The 26,141-nt window shown below is 39.6% G+C and overlaps 1 protein-coding gene across 1 annotated transcript; it reads right to left on the reverse strand.

Moving 5' to 3' along the window:
• Positions 1-25,393, reverse strand: LOC142160318 (elastase-1-like). The gene is made up of 6 exons (XM_075215245.1): positions 25,297-25,393; positions 22,119-22,228; positions 15,379-15,473; positions 14,866-15,146; positions 11,284-11,447; positions 1-2,414 (listed from the first exon to the last, which is right to left on the reverse strand). The coding sequence occupies exons 1-6, from the start codon at positions 25,391-25,393 to the stop codon at positions 2,235-2,237; spliced, it is 927 nt and encodes a 308-aa protein (XP_075071346.1). The 3' UTR covers positions 1-2,234.
• Between the last annotated feature and the right edge of the window lie 748 nt (positions 25,394-26,141).

A 26,141-nucleotide genomic window follows, 5' to 3' on the forward strand; every position in this document is an offset into this window, starting at 1 on the left:
ATAAAGTTTAAAACAAACAAAGCACACATATTAATATACTGTCAGATACATGTAAGAATTGATGCATAGCACCTGTATGGGCAATGAGATAATGGTACTTTTGACCAGCTGGCTTTTCAGTTAAAACACATCTGTTGTCTACAGACAATTGTCAGTACAAAATACAAGTGCATTTCAACCACATGTAAAAAGTCTCCAAAACATAGAGAAATGTAAAATAACAAGTTGAATTCTAACCGCTGAGGGGCAGTATGTTTAATATGGTAATATTAAAGGCAATATTTTTTGTCCACAAATTAAAAAACAATGACTTTATATTTTATCATTGTGCATCTTCCCCTAACTTATGAGTTAATATAGTATTTACTATTAAGGGACTCTCATACTTTTGTAGTAAATCACCCTGTTTTGTTTTTTATGTTCGTCTTAATAATTATTGATACGTTTAAATGTGTCAGTTCTGCTTCAGGCTTTTAGACTCCTAAAAGTGAGAGTAGAACAATACTGTAAGCTTAGCTGTGGTTTGTGCTAGGGAGTAATCTATATTATAGTGACCTGTTTAAACGTTTTCAACTTCATACCCACAGGCGTTAAAAACACCTGCTAAAATGTAGACAAAACTTTGTACGTTGTTCTAGCTTTTAACAAAGCATCAGAAACATGTTCTCAAAGGTTCAGTGCAGCATAGTTTACGATGTACTTAATGAGCACTCATATTCAATTCCATTATGTTGTACCAGACATTAACAACATTAGACAACTTTGAAATTGAACCAAACACATCAGAAAGTGTGTGTGTACAGGTTCATTCATTTACATTATTTTTTGAAGCCCTTCTGTCAGAAAGTGTTTACTTGGGTTTGTGAATGTTTAACTGAGTGCTTGATTTTAACACTATGGGGTATATTTACTAAACTGCAGGATTGAAAAAGGGGAGATGGTGCCTATAGCAATCAATCAAATTCTAGCTGTCATTTTGTAGAATGTACTAAATAAATGATAACTAGAATCTGATTGGTTGCTATAGGCAACATCTCAACTTTTTCAAACCCGCAGTTTATTAAATATATCCCCATGTGTACAAAACCTTAATTTTTTAAGCATATGTGTTTAATAAATTGCAATCTATTACATTTATTGGACATGTGCCAGGGCTGTATTTAGAGTGTCAGCTGTGCAAGGCATTGTGGGTAAATATACGCTACATTGGTAATTGTGTGTGCCAAACATACTTAAACATCTCTACCCAACACCCACACTATGGTGATGAGGGAAATATAAAATTGTCGAGTCTTTAGTTTAGTCTTGATATTTGAAAGAATATTGCGTGAACCTTGTAACACACTTTTTTCCTGTAACTAAGTTTGTAATTTCTCATCTTATTCTCATTCTAGTGCCGATTTATTTCCTCTTGGAAAATCAACCGTTATATTTCCTATGTGGCAGTAAATAGCACTGTAAAGTTATTTTGCTCTTAGCAAGTATAATAATAGCAGCTGAGAGGAGGGCAAATCTGACTTGTCACGGTGCAGATTTAAATACTTTAAGTCGAAAATGTTCTCTTACAAATTTACCCATTGGCTGTTGACCTTCAGATGTGGTGTCATCTATGCACTTGACCAAACATACTAAACATAATCTAAAGGATTCTTGCTAATGCTTGTTAGTCTCTAAAAATGACATATGCAAATTTTATAGTGAAACATGAAATGTGGGAACTACATACTAATATTAATACAGGTTAATACAGAACACTACAATACCAGCAACAACATCATTGTCTGCAAAATATTGTCGCTCTTTAATACTCATGTATGAAACTTCATTTATAAGTGGCATGGCATCTAAAATGTAATCAACAGGAGAATCATTGATACAAATATTTGATGTAAATATTTGAAGCATACCATGTGAATAACAGTGTGTGCAATCTCTTTAGTGTTTGTATGAACTCTTTAGCACTAAAGTGCAGGCAGGGTTCAAGTAGTCAGTAGTATTCATGCAATTCGGGATCAATGACCTGCAATACACAAGACATTGAATCAGGTTCATATCTATGCTAATGGCCCTTGTCTGCAAGTAGCTACTGGGCTGCAAACTAATGTAACAATGCTGAAGATGTTGTTCTCACAATCTGTGCCATGTGATATGACTAAATCCCTGCTATGAAGAATAAACATAAATCCCTTTTACAATCCAAGACTTGACCAGCTGCCACACTAGAGCTCCTGCCTTCAGTGTAGGAAGAAATCACGAATTCTTGTGGCCTCAATCCAAGGAATATATGTGGAAGTTCTAGTGAAGACGCTAGGTTTGTTCTCCACTGTGCAACCAATGGGTCCAAAGCTGACTATGCCATGGACTTCCCATCTCTCTCTTCCGTTCTGACAAACAAGAGGTCCTCCAGAGTCTCCCTGCAAATAACAGTCAATGTAGTTTAGTAATATGGCATACTGCACATTTTCATAATATTTTTTATACACATACATGAAAATTAATAAAAATGTTTACATTTCAAGTGCCATTAAAGTTCTTCTTTAAAGGAGATGATAAGCAAACCCAGAATAGAAACACTTGCCTGAAATATTCTGATTTAGAACACAACACACTTTAAACACTGTGGGGATGTTATTAAGTTATTAAATTAAAGTGGTTACAGTGGAGAATGACAGAGCCCAGCTGAGACTCAGATTATAGCAGTGGAGATGAGTGTGCCCCTGACACTTTAGAGGAGAGCGGTTCAGACACCAGCGTTAATGCCCCATTGACTGCCAGTGGAGCAAAGTGCAGGTAACCAGTGATGTGTTCTACGCAGGTCCATTCCCAACCTGCTGGCAGCAGTGTCTTAAACACAGAGGGTCGGAGTGACAATGTGGTGTCTGTCCAAATACTATCCAGAAATAGTGATAACTCCAGGGCATATAACAAAAAGCTGTACTTGCCTGTATTGTGAGAAGCCCCTCTCAAAAACAGAGTGGCACATGGAGCATGTTCACCGCAATGGGACTGAAGTAGCCTGGGCTATGCAATTCCCCAAGCACCCAAAAGAAAGGTGCATGCAATTGGCAACTTTGCACACAATGCTGAGGTAATAAGTGCAGGACATGGTGTTCTGGTCCCGTGCAAACTTGCAGGCAAAGAGATGGATGCCAAAAGCACTGTGCAGCTTGCCAAGGCTTGTTTGCAAGTAAATAATAGTGGCCACACATTAAGAGATGTAAGCTAAACCAAGGGGGCAACAAGCCCACACATGGCAAATCCAGTCACTGTGCGCCTTTGCTCAGCCTGTTCCACCTGACATCAGTGGTGGCTTTTGAAAGCTCTTGAGTGACATGAGCCAGGATGAAGTCTTACTCGCAGACAAAATGACCGATGCATCATGCAGATGGGGCAGCATCTCTTCAACCGGGTTGGTTCAGATGTTTGCAGGCACGAGTACATCCGTCAGAAGCTTAGAGAAATGGGCAGGCTACTGCTAAAGGCCAGAAGAAGTACTCCTTTGGAGAGGATGGAAGACTTTACCACCCCATCAAATTTTTTGCATGTAGTAAACGCTGTGAAGCTGGTAGCTGGCTATGATGAGGAGATGGGTACATTTATGACGCCCTCGTTGTCACTCAAGGTCAGGCACAACCTGCAATAGATAGTGAGCATAGTGGAGTGCTGAGCCATGATGGAGGGCTGCACTGTTGCTGTTGAAAACTCTTAAGGATTCCAAGTGGAACATGCCTCAGCTCCTATCTTTCATGAAAGATGTGAAAAGATGCACTTGTACCTCAATGAGAATCAACAAGCCTACTGAACTGGTCTGTCCTCCGAGCCTAGGCTTAACCACTGGGCACTGCTTGCAAAAGTCACCCTGGAACAGGTGATCTTGTTCAAACGAAAAAAGGAAGGGAAAGTTTCCAAGATGTTGATGACTACCTTCTACTCAAGAGATACTTTGGATCTCCATGAAGATGTGGCCCTAGCACTTTCCGAGGCTGAGTGGAAGCTCTGCCAGCACTTCACTCACATTGAAATCCGGGGAAAACGAGGGAGAAAAGTTCCTATCCTGCTGACACCAGCGTGAAGAATGTGGAGTGGATAAATGAAATATCTACATGTTTGCCAGGACAGCTGCCTTGTCACACTTCAGAGGTTCCGATTGCATACCACTGTTTGCCAGAGAATTTGGGGCCAAACATCCCCACATGCTGTCTTCCGCAAAGCTTCGAATGCACGTTGCCACTTTCACAAAAGGTACTGAGCCTAAACGACACAAAACTGGATCAGTGGTGGACTTCCTTGGGCACGACATCGGGGTTCTCTGGCAGTATTACCACCTCCCAGAAGGTGCTCTCCAACTTGCCAAGTTCAGCAAACTGTTAATGGCTCTTTAGAGTGGCAGAATGGCCGAATTCAAAGGCAAGAATTTGGACGAGATGCGCATTGATCTGGATAGTATGTTGGAAATCTTGTAATCTGTTTCTTTTCAGAACCGGTTCAGCTACAGAGCGACATGTCGGATGATGAGCAATCCCCTGTGACAGAGGAACAAGTGGGCAGGCATTCAGTCGACACTTCCACGTCAGAAGAGAGGCGGTGTAGGGACCTGGCAACAGGATATGAGTGCCCAGCCAATGCTATCACAGGGTAGCACACAGTTTTGTTAGGCAAATGCTCTTTGCCTACTCTGTATTTTCCAGAGCTGTAATGGACTGCTTTACTTCCTTTCAGGTTGCAAAGAAGTACAGAGAAAATTCTGGGACAGAGAGTTGGTCCAGGCTGTGGAGAAACACCTGAAGAAGTTTAACATGCCGGGTGCCCGGCAAGCGTAACTGTGTTGCATGCCTCATGGCTGAACCATCCATACTGAAAGATCTGAATCTGGGGTGAAATTCTACATAAAGAACCGCATACTAGCTTTAAAGAGGGATCAAACTTGTTGAAATAATATGCAGTGGTTGAAAGGGGCTGTAACCTCCATGGCTAGGTGTCTGTGTAGGTGGGCATGCGATGCCCTCAGATGGCCAAAAAGGGATTTTTTTTTATTTTTTTTTCAAAGTTTTATTTTTGTATGGTCAACTCAAAAATTCATTACAACTGACAATCAGGGTATCACTGAGCAGAATAAAGAAATAAACATGTAGTGGCTACGAGCTATGTAGCCTTAGTAGACTACAGATGACAGCCAATAAATAGAACTGAATGGAATGAGAGACCAAGAGATTATATTGTCAAATAAAGAGGGAAGAGTGAAGAAAAAAGGGGGGAAGGAATGTATAGGAGAGAAAGAAAATGGAAGAGGGGCTAAATCCATATAAAAAGGATCAGAAAGAGAAAAGAACAAACAAACAGATATACCTAGAAGGGACAGACAGCAGTGAAATATTATATGAATGACGAGCGAAGCTGAAAGAAAGAGATCCACAGGTCCCAGACCTTGGCGAAAGCCCTTGAGGAATTGCGAATGATGCCAGGCATGTGTTCAAAGCGTTGCATCTGCCAGACTCTGCTAATTATAGTCAGGAGAGAAGGGGGAGCCTGCTGCCACCAGACAGCTGCAATTTCGCAAGAGGCTGCTAAGAGAATATGTCTCATCAACTTATTCTGATACCGAGTTGCAGAGGGGACCCCAAGAGAAAGGAGAAAAAATTTAGGCTCCAGGGGAATATCCACCTGAAGAATTGCTTGAATCAAGAGTTTAATCTCAGACCAAAAATGTGTCAGCTTTGAACAGGTCTACCAGATATGAAGAAAAGAGCCCTCCTGGGTATACCCCCGCCAGCAGCGATCAGAAGAGTCAGGTAGAATTTTGTGCAGTCTCGTAGGCACATATTACCGATGAAAAAGAATCTTATAAACATTTTTCTTTTATTCTGACACAGATCGAGCTGGAGGCAGCATTCTCGTGAATCTCCGACCACTCTTCATCAAGTAAGGATTTGCCAAGGTCGCGTTCCCAAGCTAATTCATGGGGGTCATGGTAGGCTTGCAATAGAAGGAGCAAGTTTGTAGTATAAAGTAGATATAAGACCCTTCGTAGAGGATGGATTGGCGTAAGCAGAGAGATTCAAAAGTAGTAGAAGGACGGGAGGAGAGACGAACTTTGACAGAAGCATGAAAGTGGCGTAGCTGGAGATATTGATAAAACCGTTTCGAGGGGATATGGAAATGAGATTGGATGTCAGAGAATTGAGGGAAAGTCAAAGAAGAAGATAGGTGGTTGAGGTATCTAATGCCCCTCGAGTATCATGGCCAAAATGCATTATGGTCTGTTCCAGGGGAGAAATCTGGGGAATTAAATAATGGAATCACAGGAGATTGGTGAGGCAACAGGCCATACTTTTGAGAACAGGAGTCCAATATGGACAGGGAATGCGAAATGACAGGATGGGATAGTGAGCATTTAGGGCGACGAGCCCTGGGAATCCATAGGAGGGTGGATAACAACAGTAATCCCAGACCTTCAGCCTCAATTTTAGACCAGTCTCTAGAATTTGATGAACCGTACCACAGGACACATTGAGCAAGTTGGACAGAGAGGTAGTATCGTCAGAAATCAGGATTCCCCAGTCCTCCACCCCGGGATGACCAAAAAGAGATTTTTTTAATGTTTGCATTGTGCCATAGATTAATCCAAGAGGTAACATATTGATTATGATATGCTTTTTTACTTTTATTTTTTCATTTCTTAAGTGCAATTGTTAATAAATTCTTACATATTTTATGTCCTTAACCATGATCCGCTCCATTTATCCTCTCTCTCTTCAGAATAAATCTAAATGTAGAACTGCTCCTCATACTCATTCTTCCATAGCAGCACCAAATCAAACTTATTAGCGTCTACCTTCAGTAGCCTTCATTGCAACTGCCACCTCGAAGGCACACTGGGAAGGTGACCCCCGGGCAGTTATGAAATTACTTTCAACTCAGTGCAACCCTTATGTCATGCAGTTCATGTGACACAAATGGCTCCTCCCCTTCCAAGTCATTGGGAGGCACGTCTCTGAGGAAATGTGATTCATTCAAGTGCTGGTTGCCCAGAAGCACCCCTAAGTATATGCAGGAATCTGGTCCCCTCTCAATTAGGCACTACATCAGCAGGCACCCTGTCGGTGCGCACAGGCCAGAGATGACCCACTCGGGAGAAGCAGACTGTGCAGAAGCAGATAAGATCTCGGCACTCACGCCCCCAAAACCCATGTACCCTAGACTGCAGACTAGTCAGCCTATTAGTTAATCAGACACTGTTGCATACACCTGGTTAATACAGAAATACCTTTTAAGCTGACTAAAGTCATACCTTACAACTGAAGTTGGGGAATCAGGAAAATGTGCGCACGGCTAAATCGCGACAGTTGGGACATATGCTAAAATTGTCTTCAGTACAAAGTGGAGGCAGGCACACCTGGGCTGAACCAATAGTAGAATGCAACCAATCCCTGAGAACAAGTTGCATTACTGCAGCACTTTGTACATCGGTGTAGATAATTGGTATATCTCATTCTCAAAAACATAGATATCGCTCTCAAAATGGCTGATTTTATTTTTTATTAAAAAAAATGTACACTTTAACTTAGTTACTGTTCACAGTTGGACTAGAATGATTTTATTTCAGACATCCATGTAGACATCTAGCAATAAAACACAATCATAAATTCTGCAGCCAGCACACATTACAGATGAAGAAAAATGCTTTCATCTGTAGTCATTCATGCAAAATAATCCCTGCAAGCCATTTCTGTCTACAACTTGGATTTCTGTTTTAAATGATACTGCAATGACTCAGGACTTCTGCAGTTTCATATGAATATATGCACATCTGTAGTTGCATGCGTTGATCTCCATACTTTGTCTGTTGTGCACTGTAGACTAATGGAAACTAACTCTTGCAGTTACGTAGTTAGACTTTACGTGCCTGAGTCATTATGGACCATATATGGCTGTTTTGAGCATATCCTCTGTAAAATCGGTCAACGGCTGTTTATTGGTTTAAAAAAAGGCTTACTACAGTCTACGTTTCCCGTGCAGGGATGCCCAAGTCAGTTTCCAGCGCACTTTCACCTGTATCTCCTGCACCAGCAAGGGGGCTAGTCTAAGTGTTGCGCCTGGTCTAGCAGCATACAGCCACCAGACCCGGCATTACTAGATAGCCAGGTTCTCCAGTGCCAGCATGCCCTAGCTGCCATGAGTATACTGGTGCTTGTATTTCTACAAGCATCAGCATGCCCAGACTGTTAATGGAAACCTGGGCTTGCTGGGACCTGTAGTTCCACAAACTAATATAGTGTTTGCATTTCAATTATTCACTTTATTACTCCTTTTCCACCGCTCAGGGCTGTGGGAAGAGCCCTATTGCTTTCAGCACGTGCTGAGTATCCGTAGGCAGGGGAGGGGGCACACATTTTTTTGCAGACCCCAACCCTCTAGGGAATTCAGCCCTGTGCTGACATTATGTCAGGGGACACCACACTGTACATTGTGGCTCATTGACTTTAATGGGAAAATCAATTAATCTAGATAGTGAAAATGCCCTTAGAATGCACAGTTTGATGACAAATATTTAATAGCAAGCAATATAGTAGCACAGCTCTGCAGTGTGGTCCCTTTTGTGAAAAGTCTTAGTATTTAAGTATCATGCACCATTCCATCTCTCAGGTTTAATAAATTAAAGTTTATTGAGTAGAAGTAGTTAAAATGCAAAGAAAAATATGATGTAATCAAATTCAGTAAACCTGACAGATGCTCCAATACCTAATCCATAACATGCATTCCATGCATCAGCTCAGCACCTTATTTGAAAACATTGGCAATTATGTAACAATAATGAATATGACAAGTCTGTAGACTTACATTTCCATGCAGCTATCCTGCCTTTCTAATATACTGATCTATAATGAGCTATGTTTGATAGCACATCATAGTGTTAGTTTTCACTACAATGTGCTATTAAATATGGGACATTACAGTGTATTAGTGAGGCAGGTAACCTCCATGGAAACATTGGTCAACAGACCTGTCAGTTCTGTAATCATGCAAACTTGAGTTACTTACGATGTCTGTTAACTATCCAAATAGTGCTGGATGACTGGATAGGTAAATACATGTATAAAAAGTAAAGTCCATTAATGGGGGTGGGAGGCTTATAACCCTTTGAAGTAACTGCAAAATCTTTAATTCAACTGGGAAACTTCTTTATTAATACCCATAAGATAATTTCCTAACAGGACAAAACACTCTGTAATATTCTACAAATAGCAACTATGCGCTTGCATTTACTAGTGTTACACTTGTTGTACATTTAACCAGGAAATAGAAATCTGACTAACAGGGCCTGATCAACCACTAGGCTGATCAGGCTGCAGCCTGGAGCGCTGAGTCCTGGGGGGGCGCAGCGCGGAACACTGACAAGCTGTTGGTTTTTTGGGTTTTTCTTTTTCTTCAAGTGCCGGTGATCGGCTTCTTTCTCCTCTAATGGGGCCGCCTCTGGCCTCAAGGGGGCGGTCCCGCATGTTCCTGTACCCAATCACGCAGCTAACAGCATCCAACGCTGTTAGCTGCCCTATCAGCGTATTGCTTAGTGTGGTCACGTGAGATCTGACATCTCACGTGACCACACTAATCACACAGAGCGCGCCCGCAGCTAACAACGTTGGATGCTGTTAGCTGCGTGTGAAGATGACAGAAGCGCCGGCGTCTGGTCAGAGGAGAACAGAAGACAGCAAGGTAAGTGCTTGTTAAATATCAGGGGGGTGACACATCGGATGTGGAGGGGGGGGGAGATGACTGGGGGGATTTTATAAATTGGATATGGGGGGATTAATGATCTGCTAGTATGGATTGGATAGGGGGGATTAATGGAGTGAAAATGGGGAGGTAATGAACTGGCTGGAGGGGGGGGCTTATGAATTGGATGGGGGAGTTAATGAAATGGCTAGAGGGGGGATTAATGAAGTGAAAATGGGGATTAATGAACTGGCTGGAGGGGGGGGGGCTTATGAATTGGATGGGGGAGTTAATGAAATGGCTAGAGGGGGGATTAATGAAGTGAAAATGGGGATTAATGAACTGGCTAGAGGGGGGGGCTTATGAATTGGATAGGGGGGCATATCAAATGGATGGGGGTGTTAATGAAATTGCTAGAGGGAGGTGATTAATGAAGTGAAAATGGGGAGGTAATGAACTGGCTAGAGGGGGGGTTAATGAATTGGATAGGGGAGATTAATGATAAAGCAATGGGGAGGTAATGAACTGGCTACGGGGGGGGGGGGGTTAGTGAATTGGATAGGGGGGTTCATAAACTGTCCGGTGCGGGTTGATAATAATGACAGGGGGGATGAATTGGTGGGGAGGTGATGAAATAGCTTGTAGAGGGCAGGATTTCTGTATTGTGTTGACGGTGATGTTGATGCTGACTGTGGTTTCAGCGGTCACTAGAATGCTAAATACTAGATAGACAGGGCTGGTAGATGTTACTATAGGAGTGTAAATAATTTTCATATATTTTATTGTCTGTCTGTACTAGGGGGTTGTTTTGTATCATTCAGGGTTTGTTAAAATTTTGCACTATAATACAATTTTTGCTATATTTTTTGCAATTTTTTAAAAATACAGGACTCCCAAGTTTCCAGAAGCCAACGGACAACACTCCAAGAACATGCAAAAGAGAACACCAGGTAGTCTACACTGCAAGATCAGGTAAGAGAGGAAGTGCATAATGAAGTGTGTTTAATGTATTAATGTTTTACAATTTTATTTACAGGTATATATCTATATATATATATAAAAAATTTATTTACACACACACTTGGGGGGGAACTAGTGTAGTAGCCTGGGGTGGCTGTGACCCTTAATCAGGCCCTGCTGACTAAGCAATACATATGTGCTTTGTGTAAGAAGTTGTGAAAAAAATTGTCCATGCAACTTCTCTCAAAGTTTTATTTAAGATTACTTCAAATGATCAATGTTTTAAATAAATTATGATCATTAGTGAGAAAAGAAGCATACCAACTGAAGACCAGATCATTGATATGATGTCAGTGAACAATTTCTGGTTCTAATATGACTCTGATATTTGGTTTTCGCAAAATCGTACCGTAAGCCATGTAGTGAGTAGACAATAGTATGATTCGTCATTGGCTAAACTTTTTGCATATATTTAGTGATACACAGTGATATGATTTGTATCAATTGTATTTTTGTTACATGTTTCGCCTATATGCAGAATAAAATCAATGTTGATTGTTTGGATGTAACAATGTTATGTGACATGGAAGTCCGGTCTAGAAGAAGTCATACCTGGCAGGCGGCAGGGGGTCCTCCAATGTCTCGGAAGCCAGCACAAATCATTGACTCTTGCACTCTTTCTCCCCAGAATTTTTTCTGCTTGCATGTCTTGATGTCAATGATGGGCAACTTAGCTTGGTTCAGGACTTCTGATAATGTCAGGTTCTCTTTCCCACCTTGAGTAAATAGATTAGAGGTTAAATAGCACAGCCCCTCCGGCTTCTGGATGCCACAAACACAATTCAGTTCAACTCACAAAATGGGGTAGATGCAATTGCAATGAATTTGGAGCCTTACACTTAGGAGCTTTTCATTCAGGACCATTCATATGTTTATAAATCTGACCGAAAGAGGGACAATTTGGAAAATAGAAGGACCTTTGAGAGGTGTATATCTTAAAAGAAAACCTTGGAAATCATATGGTCTAAAGAGATAAACTCCAAACATAACAATCTGAGAAATACTAACAAAGAAAAAACATACTAAAAATATCAAAATTTGATTCCCAAGTTATATCTGCTAGGACTTAGATAAGAATGCTAAAAAAAACCACTGGAACATCAATAAATATAAAACTGGTATTATTTGAATATTTAAGCAACTAACAGAATTTATAGACAACTGGGGGTGTTATACACTCTTGTGTAGGCATCATTTTGTGAGTGACTTTGATAAAGTGAATTAATTTACTAATATCACAGTAGAATTATTATTGGCACATTATAGACTTTGGAAGTCAGTAAACTGTATTGTCCTCTTTTGTGATATTTGTATTTTAGTACCATGCTCTAGGCTTTGCAATGATAGCTTTGGAAGAGGTAATGCCTCTAGTTTGCTGGTTTGATTCCTCCAAATGCATAATGGCCCAGCTTTAATTAATGAGCGACAAGGTATAGAGACTGGCTAGCAGTACAACCAAATAAGTAAATATTTAAAGCAGTAAATCTGAAAATTTCCAGTTTTCTGTTTTCTATTTAAGCTTTGGGAAAATCTGAACTGTACAAATGGATGAGAAAAAGATTCAAAACATTTATGGATGTGATAATACATGTAGTACCTGATTGAATGGCATTTGCAGTGGACAAGCTGCTTTGGCACCGTAGGCAAAATTGGGAAAATTTGCCTTTCTTCCCTAAGGAAACCCATTTTACCATTCCCACTATCACTATTAACATTTTATTCAATGGTACCCCCACACGAAACCCTTCAGTAACAACACAAATTATACCAGTTATCCCATACAATATATCCATATAGTAAACCCAGCGACTATTTATGTAACAAATATAAAATGTAGATCCCTTGGCTGGTGTCTAGTGTACAATACAGTCCACATTGCCTAGTGATCAGTGTACAGTTCAGAGATTCGTGCCTGGTGGTTATTATAAAATACAGAGCCCATTTTCTGGTGGCCAAATATACAATAAAGAGCCCTTCCCCTGGTGGCTAGTGTAAATAGAGCCCATTCTCTGGTGGCACAATATACAATAGCACCTGTTACTTGGTAGAACAAAGGGCAAAGAGACAATTTCCTAGCGGCCCAGTGGACAAAGCAGAGCCCACAGCCTGGTGGACCTGTTAGGTAGCGGAAGCATTCACATAGCCTGTAGTGGGTCACAGAGCTTATTGACTGATAGTGAATTCATTTTTCTGTTCCCCATTAAATAACAGCAGCCATTGAAAGTTCAAGAAATCTATTTAGCAGACCGTATGGGGGGAGATATTGAGCCTGATTCATTAAGGAAAGTAAAGCAACAGAAAGGGGTAACTTTGCACCTTGACAAAACCATGTTGCATTGGAGGGGGGTGGAGTAAATTTAAAATATGGGGACAGATTTATATTTGGGGCAATGCATGTCTTAGATCAACTTTAAATTTCAGTGTAAAAATAAAGTTATCAAGTATTTGTGTGCTAAATGAAAAAATAGCCAGTATTTATCTTATGCACAAAATAATAAACTAATTTGCACCACTTGCATTGTAACATGGTTTTGTCCAGGATAAAATCTACCTTCACACCTCCTGCCCTGTCAGCACCTGTCCAATAATGTTGCTTTTATTTACACATTCCAGGACATGACAATTTTTAATCTGTCACTCCAAAGTTCCATAGCACAAAGGACACGCTTTAGAACAATGTGCTAATGATTATCAGATAATAGAGGTCAGACGGGGATTTTGCAAGGTTGCCGGCCTTTGAAAATACGTTTTACTGACAATTTTATAAAAATATAATGACTGCTAGCATTTTTTGACACATTTGCTCCTACTTTTCAATCCAGAGCTTAAACATATACACAAAAAATGATGGTCAGGGATTGCTAGTAAGGTCTACATAATATGAAAATAATTGGTGTTCCATTTGTGTGCATTATTGCAGTGTCAGGATGGAGCCAAAATGCCCTTACTTTTTTCTTACTAATGGTTAAAAGATGTGCTTCCTTTTTAATGACTGTTGGTAAGGAAAACCCTAGGTTGTTATCCTAAAGTGGCAAACCGCTTTAAAATATGGTACTTTAATAAAGTTGGTGCAAACAGTTCATGGATAGAAATCAAGAACTTTAAGTTTAGAGGGAAGTCAAAACATGGTAGGGAAAATCTTTACACTCATATTATATTTGGGGAGCCACGTTGCAAAATGTAAAGTGAGCACACAAAACCATCAAAGGGGCAAATTTATGCATGTTGCGTTCAAAGCAGGCATAACTAAACAGGCAGTGGACGCATTAATTCATTGTAAATAATTCTCTCAGTGTTTAAAACTCATCATTGTACCAGAATTGATAAAACGTGCGAAATATTGTGAATAAATTGAATATTTAAATAGACTGCTGAAAAAAAAAATATTTTTCAAAATTCCATATGTTCTAATAATTACAAGAAAATAAATGTAATGTGTAATACATGACAAAAAAGGAAAAATAATACATTTAAAAATTTAGTACTTGTGTGTGCAAGGCAGGAGTTATGGCTGGCAGAGCCATAGCTTAAATGATTGGGCAACATGGTGGCTGAGTGGTTAGCACTTCTGTCTCACAGCTCGGGGTCATGAGTTTGATTCCTGACTGTGGCCTTATCTGTGTGGAGTGTGTATGTACTCACCATGCTTGCGTGGGGTTCCTGTGGGTGCTCCGGCTTCCAACAACATACTAGTAGGTTAATTTGCTATCAAATTGACCCTAGTCTCTCTCTGTCTGTGTGTGTATGTTAGGGAATTTAGACTGTAAGCTCCAATGGGGCAGGGACTGGTGTGAGTTCTCTGTACAACACTGCGGAATTAGTAGCGCTATATAAGTAGCTGATGATGATTAGTGAATTAACTAATAAAGAAACAAATTAATCATCAAATACCTCTTCAAAATAGAAAATACAGTTACAGAAAATAAGGAATGTTTACTGTAATGGAATAAGGTCAATTCCTGCTACTGAAGCCCTTTTGGAACTGGAGCCAGTAGATAAATGTCCTTTTTGTCTTTCCTTAATAATGTCCCTATGTGTACATACATAGATCTGCACAGGACGTATTTTATGTCAGTGGCAATTTTACACAGAGAATTGAGAGTGTTCGATTTTTAAAGCAGACAAACACGTTACCTCTAGTATCTCCCCATCCAGTTACCCAGCACAAGTGGCCTGGGCGCAGAGTAATTTCTTTCCTTGGAAGGCAGGCATAATGTATGAAGTGGGTCGTCAAAATGTCCCCTACAGGCTTGACTAAAGCAATATCATAGTCCAGCTCATTTAGATGGGGATAGCGGAAGCGCTCATGCCTATATATACGCTTTACATCATAAACCTTTTCCGTAGGTTCTGTATGGTTGAGGTTATGTTTCCCAAGGACGATCCTCCAGTTGGCTGCATCTTCTGCCTTCCCCCTTATAAATAACAAATTGTGATCAATCTTAAAATGGAAAAATTAGGGCAACAAAGTAAATGTATACAATTTTTTTTTTCGTGCAGCAAGAACTTGTGGCCCTTAGCTCATGTTATTAAAGGCACTAATAAGACACTTTTAAAGCATTGCTGGGCTCTTACAACTAATTGCTTTAATGTAATCATGATGAGCTGTATTCAAATATATTACAGTAGAGTCATTAGAAAACTTACTTCTGAAAGCAGTGGGCCGCAGTGAGGACCCAATTTTTGTGAATGAGCGTCCCACCACAGACGTGAACATATTTCTTACTTCCTCTAGCCCGAACCTTGTAAAATAAACCAAAATAATTTATTAACCTCATGGACTTAAATTATCTTGTAAATTCAGCCTCTATATTGTTGCTAAATTGAATACATAAGTAATTGCAAGTTGTTTTTTAAAGTGACAATTGACAATTACTGCTTAATAATTGGGATTTATTTGTCTATTTTTATTCTTTTTTGGTATTTTATTTTAATTTTAATTCTACTACACTTTCATCATTTTAAGTTTGCAGACAACATTGATTATAATGAATTCAATGAATGTAGAATAATACCACTAAAATGTCTTCATTGTAAAATATCTACTCTAAAAAGGACAATTCATAACTGGTCTAACCATTCAGCCAGCAACTGAACTGGTAGCACCTTAGAAAATAAAAACAATTCCATTAATATAGTATATAATCTACAACACATGTATTTTCATTTAAATCATTATTAGATCTACCCACAAGGTAACCCCACAATCTAATCTTGATTTCTGCCCTTCCTCCATAAGTTTTCAAAACCGCTCTTTTTAAGGGTTTATATGACAGGCTGTTATAGTGTTGCCAGCGGTCTGCTCCCCTCTGCAGCGTTTACTGGGATTTCAATGCATGGACAGCACTTGTCAAACGTGGCATCTATTGGTCAATAGGGCAAGCACAGAACAATGTGCTTATGTCAGTCTTTACAAACATTGGATGGATCTGGAAAGGAGCACATGTTAGTACAGTACAGTTCCTACAAATGGCATAATGATCAATAAATCACTGTTTTGAACAGCACTGTTGGTGCATTTAACTCTCAAAGAACACAACACATGCTAAGAAACTACAAAGGACTCTAACATCTCCTGTAAGTATCAATCCTAAAGCTAGGTACACACTACAGAAATTTCCACCAACTTTTTATGGCGATCGATTTTACATGAGATCGATGGTCCAATCGCTCGGGCCATGGACTGCATACACACTAGCCTTGTTTAGGACAATAAAGGGAAGAGTGGACGTCCCTTTAGCGACTTTTTACAGCCATGTTGTCTTGAGCAATGATTGTAATTTCGGAAGTATATGAGGAAGTATCGGAGGATTGTCTGGATCGGTCGGAAGTTTATACACACTACACAACGGAAACGAGATTGGAACGAAAATATTAAACGCTACGACCAACCAAATGAGGCGACTATCGTCCATTTGGGCAGACTTTCAACCAGCGTGTCACTACACACACTGACCCGACTTTTGAACGAGCGGTCGTATGTCGGCTGATTGAGCCGATTATTGGACGAAAACAGTGTAGTGTGTACCTAGCTTTAGCAGGGCTGGTGAAGGCACCTTAATAGCTCTAGGCCACACTAATCTACCTGCCCCCCTCCCCAGGCATTGGGCCCAGGCATTGGCATTGACCTGCCCGCTGTTTTGCATAAGGTAATGGGGTGGTAGCATCTTCTACTTCTCTGTCAGACTAGGAGTGTGGAACTGAGCTTTGACAAAGGTAATAGCTGCTGGCTGCTGATCCTCCATGCAACAACCAAGGCTCAGTGTGGGGGTACTTCTGGGAAAATAAAAAACACTGAATGAATTACATTATGCCACCAATTCAATATTTTAGAGGCTCCTTGGTGCAATAGGTGATCGACTAGGTTTTCCTACTTGTAGTGCCGACCCTGACTTTATGAAAACTGCCTCAGTCTGCCTTATTATAGGTTCACCCTTTGGTAACAGAGTAGAATAAAGGACAAGGCTAACTCTATTCACCACTAGATGGTAATGTTGGTCTTAATTCAACCAGGCTGTTCTGCGTTGAATTTGTTTTCCCTGTGTTTGCATGGGCTAACTTCACAAGCTCTGGTGTCCTGTCAAATCAACCATAGCGTGTATGTGTGTGCCTGTGTTATTCGAAAATAAATTTTAAGCTCCACTGGGGTCAGGACTCTTGTATCTGATTACACATTCTGGTTTTGCATTGAACAGTGCTGTATAATATGTTGGAGCTATATCAATAAAGTATAATGATGATAATAATTATAATGATAATAATAATAATAATAATAATGTGTTTATACAAATATTCTGTGGTCAAAGAACCTGTAACCTTAAACCACTTATTCAAAAATCTATTAGGCCTGATTCAGCATGGAACCAAAGCTGAAGCATATCTTGTGATTGAAAAAGTAGCACACAAGTGTATACATATATATGCCGTATTCAGAGTTAAGGATGTTTCCAGGACTGAATGAGCAGCAGATGCGTTCTCTTGACAACATACACACCCCTCAGACAGTATTGTTCAACTTAACCTTTTATTTTATAGGTTTTTATGAGAAAACAATTGCTATTAAGTATGAATTAGACTTGAATAACCTAGCTAATACAACTTCCCGACATTCATATAATTATTTTTTTCCTTGCTACATGTTCAGCAAATTCTAATCTATGGCTGAGCGACTACTAAGGTCTCAATAAGTGTCTGCGAACAGGGCCGCCGAGAGGGGGGGGGAGCGGGTACATTTTACCCGGGACTGAGCTTGCGAGGGGGCCCGATCCGGGCCCTCGGTTCTAATTTTTAATTTTTATTTTTTTTATCATCGGTCTTTTTTAATGTATTTTTTTTTCTTTCCGTGGCGGGGGAGGGGGGGGGGAAGTTGGTTGGTGGGGGGAGCTGGAACAATAAAACAAACAAAAAAAAAAAAATGTCACCGCGGCGCCGCGTCCCTCCTCTCCTCCTCTCTATTCACACTGACTGTCGGGCGTGACGTCATCAAGTCACGTCCGTCAGTCAGTGAGGAGCGCCGGACAAGACAAAGCTAGAAGAAAGAAGAGAAGACAAGAGAGAAGAGAAGAGAAGAGAAGAGAAAAAGAAAGAAGCTGACAGGAGGTAAGTAAAGAAATGGAGAGGCAAGGGGAGGAAAGGGACAGTGCTATAAAGAAGGGGGCGTAAAAAAACGGGAGAGAGAGGTTGAGAATAAATAAAAAAGGGGAGAGAAACAATAAATAAAAAAGTGGAGAGAAACAGAATAAATAAAAAAGGGGAGAGAAACATAGAATAAATAAAAAAGGGGAGAGAAACATAGAATACATAAAAAAATGGAGAGAAACATAGAATAAATAAAAAAGTGGAGAGAAGCACAGAATAAATAAAAAGGGGAGAGAAACAGTATAAATAAAAAAGGGGAGAGAAGCACAGAATAAATAAAAAAGGGGAGAGAAACATAGAATAAATAAAAAGGGGGGTGATAAGCACAGAATAAATAAAAAAGGGGAGAAAAACATAGAATACATAAAAAAATGGAGAGAAACATAGAATAAATAAAAAAGTGGAGAGAAGCACAGAATAAATAAAAAGGGGAGAGAAACAGTATAAATAAAAAAGGGAAGAGAAGCACAGAGTTAAAATAAAAAGGGGAGAGAAACAGAATAAATAAAAAAGGGGAGAGAAGCACAAAGTTAAAAAAAAAGGGGAGAGGCACATTTAATAGTGGGGACTATTAATTTAAGATGGGGTGGTTTGGGGGCTATTGAATATGGGGGTGAGTTTAGGGAGAATGAGGTCTATTTATTAAATGTGACTATGAATTTATTAATGGCAGTGATGGTTGCGGGAAATAGGTATTGGTAGGCTGTTTGCAGGAAGGGAAATAGGTTTATTTATTAAATGTGAATAGTATTATTTTAATGTTGGGGCTGGAGGAAGGCCTAATTATTAATCGTGGGTGCTATTGATTTAACGCCGGGACTGGCTGTAATTTTCTAAATGTAGCCATTTTTTCCCCAAATAGGTCGTCCAACATTTCAGGATCCGGACAAGCCGCAACTAAAGAAAGCAGCAGTCACAGGTGGTGAAAGTGAGAAGAACAGGTAGGAGAGAGCAGCAGAGTGTGTGAAATGTTGTGATTCTAGTAGGGACAATGGGAATTTTTGGTGAGTGTCGTGCCCAATGTAAGGTGCAGGCCAAGACTGAACTCTTTGTGTACACACTGCATTCTTTGTATACTGCACTGTGGTGCTAGATGTCTTAAAAGTCGGGAGTGCTGGGACATATGTGACGCTCTGGTAAATTCAGGACCTAGTGATTTTGATGTGCTAGCGATGCCCCAACGGCGCATTACCACGCCCAAATGCAGGACCACACCCCCAAAAATGTTTGCATCGGCGTTAGGCTAGCCACGCCCCAACGGCGCATTGCCACGTCCCTGGATGTATGACCACACCCTCGAAGGCGGCGCAATTTTTTTTTAGGGCTTACTCGACTGTGAGGGGGGCCCCATGAATTTGTTGTACCCGGGCCCTGAATTCCTCTTGGCAGCCCTGTCTGCGAATTATTCACATATCTTTTAGTTACAAGAGGTTTGCTAGTTCAGGTTTCGTCATCATCATCATTCATTACTTACACTTACCTTTGATCACCTGCAAATAAAACTGCTTATTCAGTCGTACCTACGATTACATCCCAGTCTTATTCCGGAGGCAATTGCTCCTCGAACACTCCCATACTGTACATTGCTTACAATAGAACACCCTTCCCTCCCCATCACGCCTCTTCAGGTGTAAGGAGTGGTAACTGAAACTGCCCTCACTAAAGTAACAAATTACTTACTCTCAGCTAAGTCCAATGGTCTTTCGTACTCCTCGACCTTTCTGGTGCTTTTGACACCGTCGATCATTCTCTTCTTCTTACCACCCTTCACTCCCTAGGTCTTCGCGAAACAGCTCTCTCTTGGTTTGCCTCCTACACCTCAGGTCGCTCTTTTATTGTGTCTGCTTTTGGCTCCCCCCTCTCCCCCTTTGTATTGGAGTCCCACAAGGCTCTGTCCTTGGCCCTCTGCTCTTCTCTCTCTTCACCACCTCTCTTGGTGAACTCATTCAATCATTTGGCCTCCAATACCACCTCTATGCTGATGACACGCAAATCTATCTTTCCTTCCCTGACCTCTCTCCCACTGTCCTAACCCATGTAGCTAGCTGTCTCTGCTGTAACTACCTGGATGCTACAGCGCTTCCTGAAACTCAACATTTCCAAATCCGAGCTCATCATCTTTCCTCCTGAAAATTTTGCTATCCCTCCCAATATCTCCCTCTTGGTTGACAACATCACTCTTTCTCCTGTCACCCAAGCCCACTGCCTTGGAGTCACCCTTGACTCAGCCCTCAGCTTTACCCCTCATATTCAGTCCCTCACCAAATACTGCCACTTCTGCCTCCGTAACATTGCGAAAATCCGTCCCTTCCTCTCTCAGGAAGAAACCAAAATCCTGGTCCATTTACTCATCATTTCTCAGCTCGACTATTGCAAACTCCCTCTCACTGATCTTCCTCACTCTCGCACTTATGACCTTCAATCCATACAGACTGCTAGACTCATCTTCCTCTCCCACCGCACCTCTTCCGCTTCTCCTCTGCGTAAATCCCTTCATTGGCATCCTATCCATTTCAGAATTCAGTTGAAGCTCATTACCCTCACTTACAAAGCCCTTACCAACACTTCTCCCCCTTACATCTCTGACCTTGTCTCGAGGTACATACCTACCCGGCCACTCCGCTCAACCTCTGACCTCTGCCTCAATTCACCTCATCACCTCCTCCCATGCTCACCTCCAAGACTTCTGCTGTGCTGCCCCTAATCTTTGGAACATCCTACCCCATCTGACTCAACTCTCCCCCAACCTTCAGTCCTTCAAATGCTCACTCAAAACTCACATTTTCAAGCTTGCCTCTCCTACCACCTCCTAACCATTCTATCCATCACCTCCTCTTCCTCTTCTGCCATCTAAATTTTTTCTCCCATTTGGTCCTACTCTCTCTCACCACTCCTCCCTTTAGATTGTAAGCCCTCGCGGGCAGGACGAGGGCAGGGTCCTCTCTACCTATTGTCCCATGTCTGTCTCCTGTCCCTCGTATGTCCTGTCACATCTTTTGCTGCACTCTGTGTGAGTCCCCTTATCATTACTCACATTCATCTGTCATCTACTGACATGTATTACTTCATCTATTTGTTACTTGCTTCTGTATCCAGTGCTATGGAATCTGTGGCGCCTTATAAATAAATAAATAATAATAATAATACTAACAATAATTAAGTACATTCACTTTCTGAGAATGCGTAGTGTGAATAAATGGATAGATATGCAACACAATTGGTCGAATATCTAACTCTGCATCAGACTCATTGCATTTATAGGAAATACACACTCCCCTACATGTAAATCTAATTTCCAGAATCACTTTGTCGTTGGACAAGTCAATCTTAAAGTGTTACATGTGAAACACTCGAAACAAGCATTTAATAGTAGACCTACATGACATGATCACTAGACATGTCCACAATATGATTCTACTACCCTCAATAGAGACATAAAATTTTAAACCTATATAACATGACATAACCACTAGACATTATTAAATACAATTCTGTAACACCCTATGTAGATATAGATCTTTCATTTAGCCAACATTGCTTAACTAGTACACTTGATCAATAAACAATTATGTTAGAAATAAAATACTACATATATCCAACATAACATTGGACATGGTTAGACTGTTTCTATCAAAAAAAAATTAAGCGACACAAAGGAATATATAATATGTAGTAGAAACATCTAAAATATTATATAATAGGTAATTGAAAATAAAATATTGTATTGGGGAATTAAAGAATAAGTTTACCTGCAAGGAAACCTGCCAAGGCCAGGAGAACGGGCGTACTTCATTCCCAGACACAATCCTCCCAGCTGTGTTTTGCTGAAAAAATGCAACCCCGCAATCTGCTGGCCAATCTGAGAAAGTCAAGAAAGTACATGTAGATCAAAATAATTGCAAAATGGACTTCTACCCTTAAAGGTCTACAATGATCAACATTGTGTATTGTTGAATCTGTAGCTTTTCTCCCTAAGGAGTCTGCTAATTAAAGGGTAAAAAGCACTATCTCTGGGGAAATGTTATATGGAAAATGCATCTTCTGCATTTAATAATAACAATGTCAAGTTATTATCGTCTCTTATGACACTGAATTATATTATTATATTGTCTACAAATAGGGTAATGCGACTTTGACATTTACTACTGACACTGTTAAGCCACATCTCTATGATATTGTGATGCATAAGGATACACACTGAGATGCCTGATTTCAACCTGGTGTATATGCTACTGATGCTGGCTGAACATATGTATCTAAATACGCCTTTTCATGATTGTATCTTTTCCTGCTTACGTTGATGGCACAAATGTGTCCAACTCCACATGATTCCTTCAGTGTTTATATTGTGTATGGTAAAACAAAAAATATGAATATTGTTTTGTACATCTCCTTTTGATGGGTTGTTTACCTAATACATGCTGATTTTGTATAGTTTTTTTAAAAAAAAAAATATTCATGTAACCTTCCAGCACAACAATCACCTCCATAACAGATGTTGAGTGTGTATAGTTTTCAATTTTAAAACAATATGAATAATGTTTTTGGGAAATAACACCTATGTATCTATGTATTCTTGGTGTTTAACAATGACCTGCGAACACATGTTGAATGTATATGGTTTGTTTAATCAGACTTTGAAATATATGTTTTTACTCAAATATTGCAGTGGGTGTGGTTTAAATAATCAGAGTATAGTTTATATTGACTAACCCTGTAAATGTTCTGTCTTATAACTCCCTTGTTTTCACTCAAAAATAAATACTGGAGAAGCTGTGGTTCAAATTGTTATACTTTATTCTAAATACAACATTCATTTTCTGTTTCATAATTGCTTTTTTTCATGTAATAGGTGTGATTTCAAACGTTTTCACTAAACTTTATTTTAATTGTGGACTAGAAATTTGCTGTCTCATAAACATCTCTTTTTCACTCGAAGACCGCAGTAGGATTGGTTGAAAATAATTTAATATAGTTAAATAATATATACCAATTGTCGTCAATCTTATAACAACCTATTTGTCACTCACATAAATATTGCAGTAAGTGCTTGAAATTATTTTCAGATAATCAATATGCACAATAGAGGTTTGAGCAAATATGAATTATACAGTATATTTTTTTTAGAATATACTTAACAAAAAGAAATACACTTTTAAACAGCACAAACTGAAAAACAATCCTGACCACAATCCTAACTCCCCTTCACATTAGTCACATCAGAAAGATGGTTTTGTAGAAAACAGAAAATGCTCTTTCAACCAGCGGACTGATAAATCACATCACAAATTTTGTGACAATATTCAGCACATCTGTCACAAATTTGGGGCATATTTTTTTTAGAACAAGCAGTCATATGGCTGGCGGAAATGGATGTTTTCGCTGACAATAGGGCTTCGCCCTGTACAGTACATTAAGGGGTCACTGCAGTAGTAACATATGTCGGAGACAAGTATGCCTATGCAATGTATGGGAAAACCTATTTAACAAGCATTACAGAGGTACAAGTACCACTACAATCCTTGACCTACTATTCATTTCTGTCATCTCACTATGCCTACAGCAGAAGAAAATCACTGACAAAATGACCTAGTGGAACTGAAAGTCCAAGTCAGGGTTTTCAATTCCACTGTGCAAACGTGATATATAATACATATTCACTCAGACCTGGCTTGGCGTAACTTAACCCTTAGCACCAGAGGCAGAACTAGAGAGCTGTGGGCCCAGGTGCAGGGAAGCGATGAGGAGGGGACCAGGGCCCACAGCTCGCTAGTTCCCCGTGCTGTAGGACCTATGTTAAGGGTTTGCACACATTCCACCTCTTGTGTATAGCAAACTGTTAATCTGGGCGATGATCACAGGTCAATAAGACTTAAGAATACATACTTGAGTGTAGAGAACAATACATTCCTTATCAAATGCAATTTAAAATGTATTATTGACGTTTCAGTTCTGTTAAGGCACTAACATCAGGATATAACTTGACTAACACAGATATATTGATGAAACATTTTAATTGCATTTGATAAATGTGGACATTTTTGTCTACACTCATGATGTGTGTTTATGTAAAGTGATCAGCACCATTATATAAACTACATCCAGCACTCAACAGATGGCTCAGTAGCAAAGAGGATATCTTTACCCATCAGTGAACCCTGAGGGAAACTCTTGCTAGAACCCTCTGTCACCATTGATGCTCTCTATAAACAACACAACAAAATATGTTATTTCCTTTAATGTATTATGCAAGTAACAAACAAATTAACCAAAATATTTTATAAGGAAAGGAAAAAGAACTACTATTATTGTGGGGCACTCCTAGGGGACTAATCTAATGAGGCACGATAATATTTGCTGATAGGTCCTCGTAGTTAATGTTATCATGCCTCAGGAGATTAGTGCCCCAGGAGTCACCCCACAATAAAAGTAGTTATTTTTCTTTTTCCTTTCCTTAACCTAGGTATACTACTGAGAGCACCCTATTACATAATATAAATATATAATATTCAACACATAATATTGTGGATTTGTTACATGTACTACTGATATCTATTGCAGAGGGTTGTCTTTTCCACAAAATATTTTATGACAAGGTATCAATATGCCCCAATGTCATAACCTCTAGTCAAGTCTATTTCCAAGAGATAAATAATTACCACAAACAGCAGAAAAAAACCAGTATTATTTCTGAAATATTTAACTCCGAAACAAAAAAATAAATCAGTCTTCTATTTATAAATGGTAAAGGAGCTGACTAACTAACCAAACAGATACAGACATAAAACTGTTATTTTTAAACATAAAGGAATAACAATTCTTGTTATTGTTGAGGTGAAACAAAATGTACACAACTGTGTTCATGGGACAGCTAAAGGAGTCTTGGGAGACAAAACCATATATTGAGCTATGAAACAAGTTACTTACCCAGGTGTAAAAACTTGGGATGGATGATATGCTGAGGTGAGCTTGCCTGTGCTAATGACAGCACAAAAAGCAGGATAAGGAGATCTTTTAAAATCATTTCCAGTTGCCTGAACTGTTGTAATGAGGACAGTGTTGGTATTTATACAGCAAGGGCAGTGTCATTATGAGCTGCACACAGGGGACACAACATTAACATTTGCTGTTACCAGGGTCCTGATAAATGAACTTACAACAATGCACTATGATCAAAACACACGGGCCTGGATGGTTCTGTATGTGCCCAGCATTCTAGTTCTAAACTGACCACTGGGACTAATATCAGCAGTTTTATACTGGCAGAAAACAGGCTCAGCTGGGACTATGTGAGGCATCACTGCATAGTAGTAGAGAATAACAAATATGGCTCTCTAAATTTTAAACACAGCTCCTTTAAAGTTTTATGTAACGGAAGTTCACCCTAAAATTTGTGCCAATTGTTATGCCAATTGTTTATGGTTTTTATCTATGTTTGTTAATGAAAGTGTTTCAGTTTTATGTACATGTTATTGCATTGCATACTCATAGAAAATGAACTTTAGAAAGACCAGTTTATACAAGAGTAGATTCTCTATCTCCACATCAGCACCTAAACTTGCTGGGACAGGTGGTGGGTGGTGTTCCTGAACGTGTCCTAAGAGAAATTTGAGTAAGAATAGGCATACTATGGACACATACCGATAAACCACTAACATGTTACTATTCATACAAAATAATTCAACAATCAATCACTGTGATTATATTGATAAATCAAAGCATATATATATATATATATATATATGTGTATATATATATATATATATATATAT

Source organism: Mixophyes fleayi, chromosome 6 (genome assembly GCF_038048845.1).
Source record: "Mixophyes fleayi isolate aMixFle1 chromosome 6, aMixFle1.hap1, whole genome shotgun sequence".
Classification (NCBI taxonomy): Eukaryota; Metazoa; Chordata; class Amphibia; order Anura; family Limnodynastidae; genus Mixophyes; species Mixophyes fleayi.